Genomic DNA, 12,785 nt, shown 5'->3' on the forward strand with positions numbered 1-12,785 from the left:
TTATAGCTAGATGGATGGATAATTGATTAGATATATCGCGTACATCGGTAACATAGATTTTCAACCAAAGCGTACTACATGAATCCCGTCGCTTAGTAATCTCTTACACGGATAACACCAACATATTGGTTATTTCAACGAAATTTATAATTTGCTTTCCTTTCGCCAGGGCTGTTACAACAGTTTCCATGAAGCGATCAAGTCTCATTTGGGCATGATTATTGGAGTGGCTATTGGTATTGCAATGATTCAGGTTTGTAAGCTGTGATTATACTAGTAAATTCCCTTTCTTTAAAACAATAAATATTTCCGGATATATATATATATATATATATATATATATATATATATATATATATATATATATATATATTAAAAATTCTCTAACCTGTATAATAGTATTATTTGTATTCAAATAGTAATTCTGCCTACTATTATCAAGCATTCTTCTATAGAATCCAGGGATAACAATTTCCGTTCTGTCTGGTGTATATTTATAATTCTCTCTCTCTCTCTCTCTCTCTCTCTCTCTCTCTCTCTCTCTCTATATATATATATATATATATATATATATATATATATATATATATATATATATATATATATATATATCACACGGAATGCTGACATTTTGTTTTGTATTTATGGAACGTTTCTGCTATTGAATTAAGGACATATAGCTTTATGACTTTTCATTTCATATAATCACTTTCCGAAAAATAGCGTAAGTAAATAGTGGCGATATTTATATACATTTCAGATTTTAATTTTGTTGTTAATGCTTCTGAAATTGCATTATTGAATCTGGAATTTCGCTATTATCGATGGTTATTTTATTTGTTGACACCTCGCATCCCTGTCCCAGCATATTTGCACTTGTTAGGACTTTATAGATGCAACTACTATTTTGCGAAATGCAAAGACTCTTTATGTCTGTTTTCTCTGTCTTTCTTGGCTAAGTATTACATTGGGTTTTCCCTGAAACGACGCCCACCCAAACCACCCACCCCCAAAAAAGAAAAGAAGAAAATGTAAATAGAAGTTTGACGATATTGATCTTTGTTTTAATTCTGATCATGTTCTCTGTTGAGTTAGATCCAATGCCATTTCTACCTAGTGAAATCTGGACGTTTTGCCAATTAACTGATTTCCTTGCTAGTACTCCACCCATCATCACACCTCCTTCGGACGTAAAATCCCTTGGGTCTTTTGTCTTCTGTGTCTCTTCCCCTATTTTAAGTTACTCTGACAGCGACCCTCTCCGTACTTCTGGAGACTGAATTTGTTATTGCTGTGACCATTAGAGAAATGGTGACAGGTTAAGAACCACTGGATAAATTAACCATAAGATATATGGTTCATTCCAGCGGTTCTTAACTTTTTTGAGCAGCGACCTACATTAAGTTTGTGGTGTTAGTCGGCAGCCCATTGAATGCTATAAAAAAAACCCCCAAAAACAGTGGTAAGAAATTTCAAATTATTAAGGTTGATCTCGGCGACCCACGCAAACAGCATGGCAACCCAGTTTGGGGTCGCGACCCATATGTTAAGAACCACTAGCCTATTCTGAAGTGTTGATATACTGATCCTCTTTGTAGTGCTAATACCCTCTTTAGCGTGGTGTGCTTTTCAGCGAGCATCATGATAATTGGAGACTGTGTGGAAGAGGTTTCCTTATCCCATGTTTACTGTTATGTTCTTTCATCTGTGACATATTATCGATATGGTACTTTACCTACATATTCACCTGGTCTTTTAGAGTTATTTCTGCAGAGCTAAAAGTTTCCAGCTAAAAAGATCAAATAATTTTTTTTTAAATCTGAAAAATAATCATTTATTGCTGAATACGTTGTATGCACACCATCTTCGTTAGCCAAGGATCTTGAATCCACCTTTTTCGACATCAATACTTGACAGTCTACCGTTCTTCTATCTGATTGGATGCAGCTGAAAGAAACTCATCGAATCGGACTGCTTGTTGCATTTTCATTACAAAAATAGATGGGTATAGATTCCTACGTAGACAATGTTGCATGAACGTTTCTCCAATTAAAATGATTTACACACACGTTCTTCCGAGTCAATGCATAGAGAAATGATGGAAGATGCCATGTTAAATAACTAAAAGGTCACTGAAGTCGCTGTCAGTAATCAATTAATTTGCGTTTCTACAGGCAGTACCTCTTGCATCCGCATGAGGGTACTTGCCCAAAATAATTTATCAGCTAGCTAAAGATGTCGAACGAAGCGATCAAATACCTTGACCTTGGCTAGCAAATATGTATTCTGAACATGTCTAAGGAAATTACGATTGCGGCTAGAAGGTTGAGTTTGATTCCTAAGAAGGTAGAGGCTGAAGACTCCAGACCCAGTGTCAAAAAAGCATCGCTTATTGTCAATCTGATTACAATCAGATCTCCGCCATCCTGCGTGAAGATCTGACGACGACCGCTTAAGGGTTATGTTCTGGTGACCTTTGAATAAGCCATTGTAAATGCAGCTTTCAAAAATCTGAAAGTGAATGAAATCGTTTGGTACACATTCATGCTCCTCATCCACACTTCTCAGTCTCCAAACGTGAAGATATAAGACTTCATCTCATTGTTGATAAAATTAGCGATTATGGTAATAATATAGGTTACCAGAACATGACCTCTATGCGGTCGCTATCAGATCTCTATGTATAAAAGTGGAGACCTGATTTTAATCAGACTGCGCTTATCGTGTGGCTTTTATGTAGTTTTTGTACACAAGCTGTTCGGATTTAACATATTTTTTAACATAATTTAAGTTGTTTTCTCCGCCTGTCAGAAAGCTCATGAATTGTGCATGAATGGGTTAGAAAGGTGCAACATTATATCGCACAGAGATAAAGAAAAATTAAAACTTGCTACGTTATACCGCATAATCATAAGAAAGTTAAAACCTTTCCAGTTCTTGTAACTATTTTTACCACCATCTTTTTCCTTGCAGCTTCTTGGAGTGTTTCTGGGCTTAAGCCTATTCAAGAAGTCGAATGTTGACGTCATGTAGGACAAGTTATTACATAGTAGCTACAAGGACAAGTTATAACATAGTAGCTACAAGGACAGTCCCGATGCTAATTTAAGAGGGAGTGGTGGCAGTAATAAGAATACTAGCTTTTAGTCGCAGCTTTAATATCAACATAGACATAACTGTTTTCAACTTAATCGGGTTCAATCGTTATTATAGTCATACAATATTTAGTGAAAAGATCTTGCATACGAAGAGGAAAGATGAATACACCCATCTTAAACGGCCTACCCGTTATTTGGATATCCATTTATCCGTGTATATACAACGAAGCATCATAATAGACGTGTGATAATGCCTTTGCAGTGTTGTTTATAATCAAACCGTGTATTTGTAAGATTTATTTTCTTGTGCCGTTTTAATATGAAAATTGTGGACGTTTGGGAGTTTTTAAAAAAAATAACTTTTAAATATATATTTTAATAAATATTAATGCATTAAAAAATTAATGTTTATGCACATTAAATACATATATAATTAACGGTACAAACTGGATTCGCAATGAGAATGTTCTCAAATTGATCATTATACCAAATATAATGTTATTTACGTTTCCATTACTAGTTCAAAGTAAAACTTTTTTAATGATAAAATTTGCTTGTTTTTATACCAGAAACATTCTTCACTGTATTAATTGAAGTGTATCATTGTCAGGTAACTTTTTTAATAGATACAAAGCTAGTTGATTATTACCTCTGTATTCGATCGATCAAGAGATTATTTCAATCTACCAAAAGCTAGTTGATTATTACCTCTGTATTCGATCGATCAAGAGATTATTTCAATCTACCATTATACTATCATTTTGATAAATTGTAATACAAAGTAATGTGTTTGTTTGGGAATTAGACGTACATGCGGCTTGAGAGGCAATCGTTTTCGACCAGGGCTATTACTACAATTTAAAAACAAATAATAGGAATTCATTTTCCCCTGAGAACAATTTTTCCGAAAGGAAGATATACCTTTATCGTTAGCTACGTAAAACTAACATACGCTCTTTAATAACTTCAACAGGAGTTGTCTCTTACTTGGTGTTTTACAATCTTCAAAGGGGAAACGTGAATCGTACACCGATCATCAACATTCTTGTCGCACTAATGTAATTAATATCCACAAATGATAGGTTGTATACTCGTTCTTTATAGGAACATTTTTAATGTGTGTGTGTGTGTGTGTGTGTGTGTGTTCCTGTGATCTTATAAATCGAATTAAATATAAACAAAATAGACATGTCGGAAGTCTGTATTACAAATCCTGACAATGTCTTCATGAAGACTGATGAAACATCAACATGCAAACAAGCAAGCACACATACATACATACATACATACATACATACATACACACATACATACATACATACATACATACATACATACATACACACATACATACATGCATACATACATGCATACATACATACATACATACATATATACATGCATGCATGCATGAATGCATACATACATACATATATACATACAGACAGACAGACATGCATACATACATACATGCATACGACATCAGAACTGTTGGATATTCATTTTCTTTTCTACTGAAGCAACAAATCACAATCCTTAAATTATTTATTGTCAATTTATGGTAAATAGACTTTGGAAAAAGACCGAAAAATAACCAGTTTTCCTGGGTCGTGGTGGAGATGAATTGATTCCTTTATCCCTGCACGTACTGAAATATGAAAGTATACATGTATAGTTTTATAATTTTTTCACCTACTACCACTAACGGGTCTCCCAATACAGTTTTGTAATGATGAAAACGACAGACTACCACTACCGAGCCTATATATACAGTTTTGTAATGACGGAAACGAGTGACTACCGCCACTACCTAGTCTACTAATACAGTTTTGTAATGATGGGAACGACAGACTACTATCACTACTGATTCTACTAATACAGATTTGTAATGATGGAAACGACAGACTAACACCACTACCGAGTCTATACAGTTTTGTAATGACGGAAACGACAGACTACTGCCATTACCTAGTCTACTAATACAGTTTTGTAATAAAGGAAATTACAGGCTACTGCCACTACCGATTCTAGTAATACAGTTTTGTAATGATGGAAACGACAGACTACTACCACTACCGAGTCTACTAATACAGTTTTGTAATGACGGAAACGACAGACTACTGCCATTACCTAGTCTACTAATACAGTTTTGTAATGAAGGAAATTACAGGCTACTGCCACTACCGAGTCTAGTAATACAGTTTTGTAATGATGGAAACGACAGACTACCACCACTACCGAGTCTACTAATACAGTTTTGTAATGACGGAAACGATAGACTACTACCACTACCTATTCTTTTTATACAGTTTTGTAATGACGGAAACGACAGACTACTGGCACTACCTAGTCTACTAATATAGTTATGTAATGAAGGAAATGACAGACTACTACCACTACTGAGTCTGTTTATACAGTTTTGTAATGATGGAAACGACAACTGACACTACCTAGTCTACTAATATAGTTTTGTAATGATGGAAACGACAGACTACCACCACTACCGAGTCTATACAGTTTTGTAATGACGGAAACGACAGACTACTGCCTTTACCTAGTCACTACTGATTCTACTAATACAGTTTTGTAATGATGGAAACGACAAACTAACACCAGTACCGAGTCTATACAGTTTTGTAATGACGGAAACGACAGACTACTGCCATTACCTAGTCTACTAATACAGTTTTGTAATGAAAGAAATGACAGGCACAAACAACAAATAACACCGTGATAGTGCAAGATTTTTTTTTACAGGAGATTACTAATGCGGACATCATCTCTATAACTATCAACACACCTATGTATCACCCCGCCCATCCACCCATAAATCCATCTATCTATTAATCCACCATATATATATATATATATATATATATATATATATATATATATATATATATATATATATATATATATATATATATATATATATATATAATTTGGCCAGAAGTTATCGTAAGTGGGAAACCAACATTGCTTCAGCCGGTACGTGGGCTACTATGCCTCTCTACTGGGAGGAAGGAGCAGCCCCTCAAGACATGCACGACACCACCTTTGTGACCCTTTACAAAAACAAGGTCGACCGCAGTGACTGTAAAAAATTACAAAGGGATCTCGCTCCTGAGCATCGTTGGCAAAGTGTATATCCGCATCCTCCTCCCCAGTGCGGCTTCAGAGCAGGTAGGTCGACAACATACATGATCTTCTCTCTCCGTCAACTCCAAGAGAAGAGCAGAGAGAAATGTCAGCCACTCTACATTATGTTCATCGACCTCACCAAGGCCTTCAACCTGGTCAGCAGGAAAGGCATATTTGAACATCTCAGGAAGATCGGCCGCACCTCTAAACTCCGCAGCATGATAATCTCTTTCCATGCCGATATGACGGGAACATTCATGTATGATGGATCCTTCTCAGATTCCTTCCCCATCAACAGTGGCGTTTATTTGTTATTTTTTTAATTATCTTTATCTGAGTAAGAATAAATAAGTTGAGTCAAGGTCATACCTGGACTACGTGCCATTAAGCATGTGTCCACTGGTAAACAAACTTCTTTTTTTTCCAGAAGAATGAACTCTTGACCCCCATCCGGGAATCTGTTTTGCGTTTTAGTTAGTCTTATAACTGATGTTATGAGAAAGGATTGTCTGTCGGGCTAAAAACAGTTGACACGTTAAGTTGTATTATGTTGTGATCGGTTTGGGCTGAATATTATTTTCTTCAAATTATTGAATTCAAGTGATTGTTTTCCCTGGAAATACAAAAGTGCTCTGATATAATTCTTGGACAAAGACATTCAATGGAATTTATACGGAATTCAAAACTGGAATAATATTTTCTGTGATTCAACAAGAGACTGTTGACACATCAGTATAACGCTGACTGTCTTGGATTTTCATCGGGATTTGAACTGAGATTCACATAGAACTTTCCATTGATAGGACTTGCGCTTTTTAATCCTTGGATTATTTTTGGATTAAATTCGTAAAACCGTAAGTTCCTTTTGTTAATTTTTCATCTTGTATTCTAGGGAAATAAATTATTTTTAAATTTTACAAAGCTTGTTGTCTTCACTCTTTTCTGTGACTTATTTTAAGAGCATATATATATATATATATATATATATATATATATATATATATATATATATATATATATATATATATATATATATAAAACACCTGTACATTAAGGTCAACGGAGAGATCTAATGCTGAGATGTCCCTTTCCGTGTGATGTGCTAAGTCGGGTTACACATTATCTTTTTATGTAATAATAAGAGCTTTGTAATAATTTAAAATATTTATAATTAGCGGTGGTTAAATACAACATTTATAATTAAAGGTGGTTAAAGACAATCGTTAGAGAGAAAAAACTACAATTCAGAGAGAAAAAATTAGAAATGATTTTACCTTACGGAGAAGAACCATCGATTCTTGCATTCTTTGACGCATTCTGACGGGCAAATCTAATAATAATAATAATAATAATAATAATGGCCGCAAATTACAACATTTGTTTAATTAAATAAGAGAAACACAGAAAACAGAGAAAGCGTTAAAAACGCATGAGGAAACAAAGAGGAAGTGGTAATTGCAATAACAATAATCAAAATTAGAAAGTACGAAACCAGACCAGGCAAAAATAAAAACAAACCCCACAAAGAACTAATAGAACACACACACACACACACACACACACACACACACACACACACACGCACGCACTTACGTTGAAGAGCATTTTGCACAACTTCCTTGGCGGTCTCAGCAACAAGTTTGTCCACAGTGCCTTCAGCTTTTGCCTTCATGTACTTGGTCAGCCATACCTTGATGTCTTGAGGGAGATTCTCAAAGCCGTATTTAGCCAGGGCTTCCTTAATCTCCCTCTCTGAACTTAGGACCTGACGTTGAACGTCTCCGTACCACTGGTTGAACTCGTCACCAAGCTCTTGGTTGAGGTAGGTGCGCACATCCGCCATTCTGAAATGAAAAGAATGGGTGATACAGGTACCAACGGAAATGTTCTAGATAAAATTGTTGCTGTACAACAAAAATATTTATTGGCAGGGACTGAATTCTAATCTATTTTCTCTGTGATAGGTCTATGTTTATCTACAACTTACAGGATATGATATGAAAGATCATGCCTTTATAGATTCCAGATGTAAATTTTGTAAAAATTAATACAGGAGAACCTCTCTCGAAAGATCATCTCTTCTGCCAAAACATTATGGTCTCACAAGACAGGTGGTCTCATAACAGGTCATACCACTATATAATGAATAAATCTATGCATTGAGAATATGATCTTTCAAGACAGATGGTTTCACATAGAAGTGGTTTTTCAAGACAGGTTTTTCTGTATTGTAATACTATTAATTTTTTTTCTCCGGATTTAAATTCCTGCGATATTCGTAAGACGTATAATGTCACATCGAGGCCGAAATTGGGTTTATCATCCTAAAATACATATTACTTACAAGCATACATTTGATGTACTCAAGCTATGAGCTGCATTTTATGCATAATCAGATTTTCAGGAAACTTTGTCAACCAACAGGATACAAATAAATACATGTGAGAAATGCCCTATATCTTATTACACATGATTTTAAGAAATTATGTTTTCAGTGATCAGCGCTGATTTTGAAACATTTGGTTCATTCTTTAATTTCCAAATAATAATAAAAAGATTTTTTTCTGACCCTACTTGGTCGAAATAGCAACTAAAAATATTTAATCGTCATTTGCATCTCTCAAACCAAACACTTCCTCTTGTTACATTGATGAATGAATGTGCATGCTTTTAAGAGACCTAGTTGGTATTGAGTTGAAATGAGATTAGAGTAAGTACACGTTACAGAACTTAAGTCTCAGTAGAATTGGAGAGGATAAACCATTTTCTCTAGTAACCTGACTCAATCTATTTCTGATAGGTTCCAGGTATAAAGCTATAACGTAGCTGTTATTCAGTTTTTGTTTTCGGTTATAACTCTGTATTAAGAATGACAGCTCAAACAAAACTTAAATTAGACTAGTATGAAAGGGAATAATACATACTGTACATCCCTTTTGCCCACGACAGCCGCGGCCAGAGCACTGAGTCCTTCTGTCAATGCGTAATTCGCAGCAGCTGTGGCGGCCTGTTTTCCTACTTCTTCGAGGGGACCCTTTGCAACGGACCACACCTGTTCCAGAACGTGCCCTACTCCGCTCAAATCAACATGGCTGAGAGTGTCTACAGCTTGGCTCACTCCACCAGCCACTGCATGAGCAGCATCAACGACTCCACCGGCCACCGTGTGAGCGGCACTAACGACACCATCTTTAACGGTTTCGGCGGCATGTACTACTCCATCCTTCACATGGTTAAAAGCATTAACTAAATCGGATGTGAAGAAGGCATGCGAACAGGCGAAGAGGCCTAGCAACAGCACAAAGGAAGTCTTCATGGTCACTGCAACATAAATAATACAAGTAGACTGCAATATATAAATAATACAAGTAGACTGCAATATATAATTAATACAAGTAGACTGCATTATATAATTAATACAAGTAGACTGTAATATATAATTAATATAAGCTGACTGCAATATATCGATAATAAAAGTAGACTGCAATATATAATTAATACAAGCAGACTGCAGTATGTCAATAGTCTGAGTAGACTGCAATATATAATTAATACAAGCAGACTGCAATATATCAACAATCCGAGTAGACTGCAATATATAATTTAATACGAGTAGACTGCAGTATGTAATTAATATAAATAGACTGCAATATATAATTAATACAAGTAGACTGCAGTATATCAATAGTCTGAGTAGACTGCAATATATAATCAGTACAAGCAGACTGCAATATATCAATAATACAAGCAGGTTCCAATATATAATTAATACAAGTAGACTGCAATATATCAACAATCAGAGTAGACTGCAATATATAATTTAATACGAGTAGACTGCATTATGTAATTAATACAAATAGACTGCAATATATAATTAATACAAGCAGACTGCAATATATTAATAATATGAGTAGACTGCAATATATAATTAACACACGTAGACTCCAATATATAACTAAAACAAGTAGACTGCAATATATCAATAATCCGAGTAGACTCCAATATATAATTTAATACGAGTAGACTGCAATATATAATTAATACAAGTAGACTGCAATATATCATTAATACAATTAGACTGCAGTATATAATTAATACATGTAGACTACAGTATATCAATAATATGAGTAGACTGCAATATATAATCAATAAAAGCAGACTGCAATATATAATTAGCATACGTAGACTGTAATATATAATAAATACAAGTAGACTGCAATATATCAATAATCCAAGTAGACTGCAATATATAATTTAATACGAGTAGACTGCAAATTATAATTAATACAATTAGACTGCAATATATAATTAATACAAGTAGACTGCACTATATCAATAATATGAGTAGACTGCGATATATAATTAATACAAGCAGACGGCAATAAATAATTAACATACGTAGACTGTAATATATAATTAATGCAAGTAGACTGCAATAAATAATTAACATACATAGACTGCAATATATAATTAATACAAGTAGACTGCACTATATCAATAATATGAGTAGACTGCAATATATAATACAAGCAGACTGCAATAAATAATTAACATACGTAGACTGTAATATATAATTAATACAAGTAGACTGCAATAAATAATTAACATACATAGACTGCAATATATAATTAATACAAGTAGACTGCAATTTATAATAGTACAAGTAGACTGCAATATATCAATAATCCGAGCAGACTGCAATACATAATTTAATACGAGTAGACTGCAATATATAATTAATACAAGTAGATTACAATATATAATAATACAAGCAGACTGCAATATATCAATAATAAAAGTAGACTGCAATATATAATACAAGCAGACTGCAATACATAATTAACATATATAGACGGCAATATATAATTAATACAAGTAGACTGCAATATATAATTAATACAAGTAGACTGCAATATATATTTCATACATGTAGATCTCTTACCTGACAGCTAGTTGGTTTTATACTTTTGAACATTGTCGGCAAGAATGCTGGACTTATACTGATATATGTATCTCGAAGTTTATAATAATTATTTTGTATGAAAAATGTATAAGTTAAAGAAATCACTTACTGATGTCTACATTGTTGATGGATATCGTCAAATTCTTGCGCATTTTATGTGACGTTATAAAGTAGTTCCAATTTTTTGGACTATGATGATATGGGGTTGTGACGTGACGGGTTGTTATGCCGCCACTGTGGTAGGTGTGTTATGGTTGGGATGGGGTGCTCCGAATATTTTAGTTAAATTATTACAAAAGTTCCATCCAGGATCGATTTGGTTGGAAGTTAAATTAGTGAGCCCCCAGTTAGCAATGCCGACGGTTAAATGGTTGAATATACAAAAAAGTGAACGACTAACACTTTAATGACAATTCAATAATCAAATGATTAAAATTTCCCAAGTACTCTCCTTCTGCTCGATCCTGTGATAACCTATTGCATTATTTGATTAGTAGTGTGAGATAGATTTCCACTTGTCCTTGTATTTTACTCATCTGTGCATTCTTCTCCTATTCCTCCAATTCCTTCTCCTGTTCCTCTCGACTTTCTCCGAATTCCTTCGCCTCCTCGACTTCTCTATATTCCTCCTCCTTCTCCACTTTCTCCTCCACGACTCCTTTCCCCCTCTTCCTGGACTCTCTCCAAAGTCTAGACTTGTCGACTCGGACCGCTCTGCTTGTCTCACTTCCGTCTCTCCTCTGAGAGACTCGGGACTTAACTGAACCGGAAGTTCTGTCCCCCAAAAAGCTTCTTTTTTCGAAACCTTTTCTTTCCTTGGAATCTACCACTAGGTTTTGCCTCCAAATTACGAGTGGCTCTCTTGGAGTAACCCTATTGCTCAGCAATCTGTCTAGGCGAATCTAAATTTTAGCTTGCTAGTTAGAAGTTATAATTCGGATCGAAATTATTATCACAATTCCGATTGGGTATCGTTGCGACCCAATCCAATCAATGTGGGCACGGAATTAGAACACGCCCCGTTTCCCTCGCGGGTTCCTCTGATCTTAGGACTAAGCTGTAACACACAGGTGTGAAATCGCTCGATCTAATGCCTGTGCAGATCCAAGATGCCAGGTATTCTCTCTGATCACGGTAACCTTGCGTGAGAGATTAACTCTAGCCTGTGGCAATATTTGGACATCAAATTATGGCCTGTAATAATACCTTAGTTTATACACGACCTACGAACTGGGGATGAGCACACGTGACAGGGGTCATAACATGTATATCAGGTAGCCATACAGGTGGATATATATATATATATATATATATATATATATATATATATATATATATATATATATATATATATATATATATATATATATATATATATATATATATATATATTAGTGGCTATAAATTTCTCGATACTGTACCAATGTAATAACAAACTGATGGTATTGTACAATATCTCGCTGCATGCTAACTTTTGAAAAGTGATGCTGGAATTGCCAGCTCCCGACTAGTGTGCTTTTTTCGACTGGTTTCTAAGGCAACTATATATATAGAGCTTAAAATAATCAGGTATGACTTTGCCA

General features: G+C 34.7%; 2 protein-coding genes across 2 annotated transcripts in view; one reads left to right on the top strand and one right to left on the bottom strand.

The window, feature by feature from the left end:
* LOC149785104 (tetraspanin-6-like) overlaps positions 1-3,435 on the top strand; it is a 45,143-nt gene extending 41,708 nt beyond the window's left edge. The window contains exons 8-9 of the mRNA XM_089978871.1: positions 170-253; positions 2,974-3,435. Of these exons, the coding sequence (XP_089834997.1) occupies positions 170-253; positions 2,974-3,033 (144 nt within the window). The 3' untranslated portion in view covers positions 3,034-3,435. The remainder of the gene's footprint in view (positions 1-169; positions 254-2,973) is intronic.
* A 1,195-nt stretch (positions 3,436-4,630) lies between these two features.
* LOC149785105 (uncharacterized) lies at positions 4,631-9,587 on the bottom strand. Its single transcript, XM_089931184.1, has 4 exons — positions 9,164-9,587; positions 7,833-8,083; positions 7,514-7,569; positions 4,631-4,746 (listed from the first exon to the last, which is right to left on the bottom strand). The coding sequence occupies exons 1-4, from the start codon at positions 9,553-9,555 to the stop codon at positions 4,732-4,734; spliced, it is 714 nt and encodes a 237-aa protein (XP_089787310.1). The 5' UTR covers positions 9,556-9,587; the 3' UTR covers positions 4,631-4,731.
* Between the last annotated feature and the right edge of the window lie 3,198 nt (positions 9,588-12,785).

This window comes from Sinohyriopsis cumingii, chromosome 13 (assembly GCF_028554795.1).
Source record: "Sinohyriopsis cumingii isolate HCF-2022 chromosome 13, ASM2855479v2, whole genome shotgun sequence".
Lineage (NCBI taxonomy): Eukaryota > Metazoa > Mollusca > Bivalvia > Unionida > Unionidae > Sinohyriopsis > Sinohyriopsis cumingii.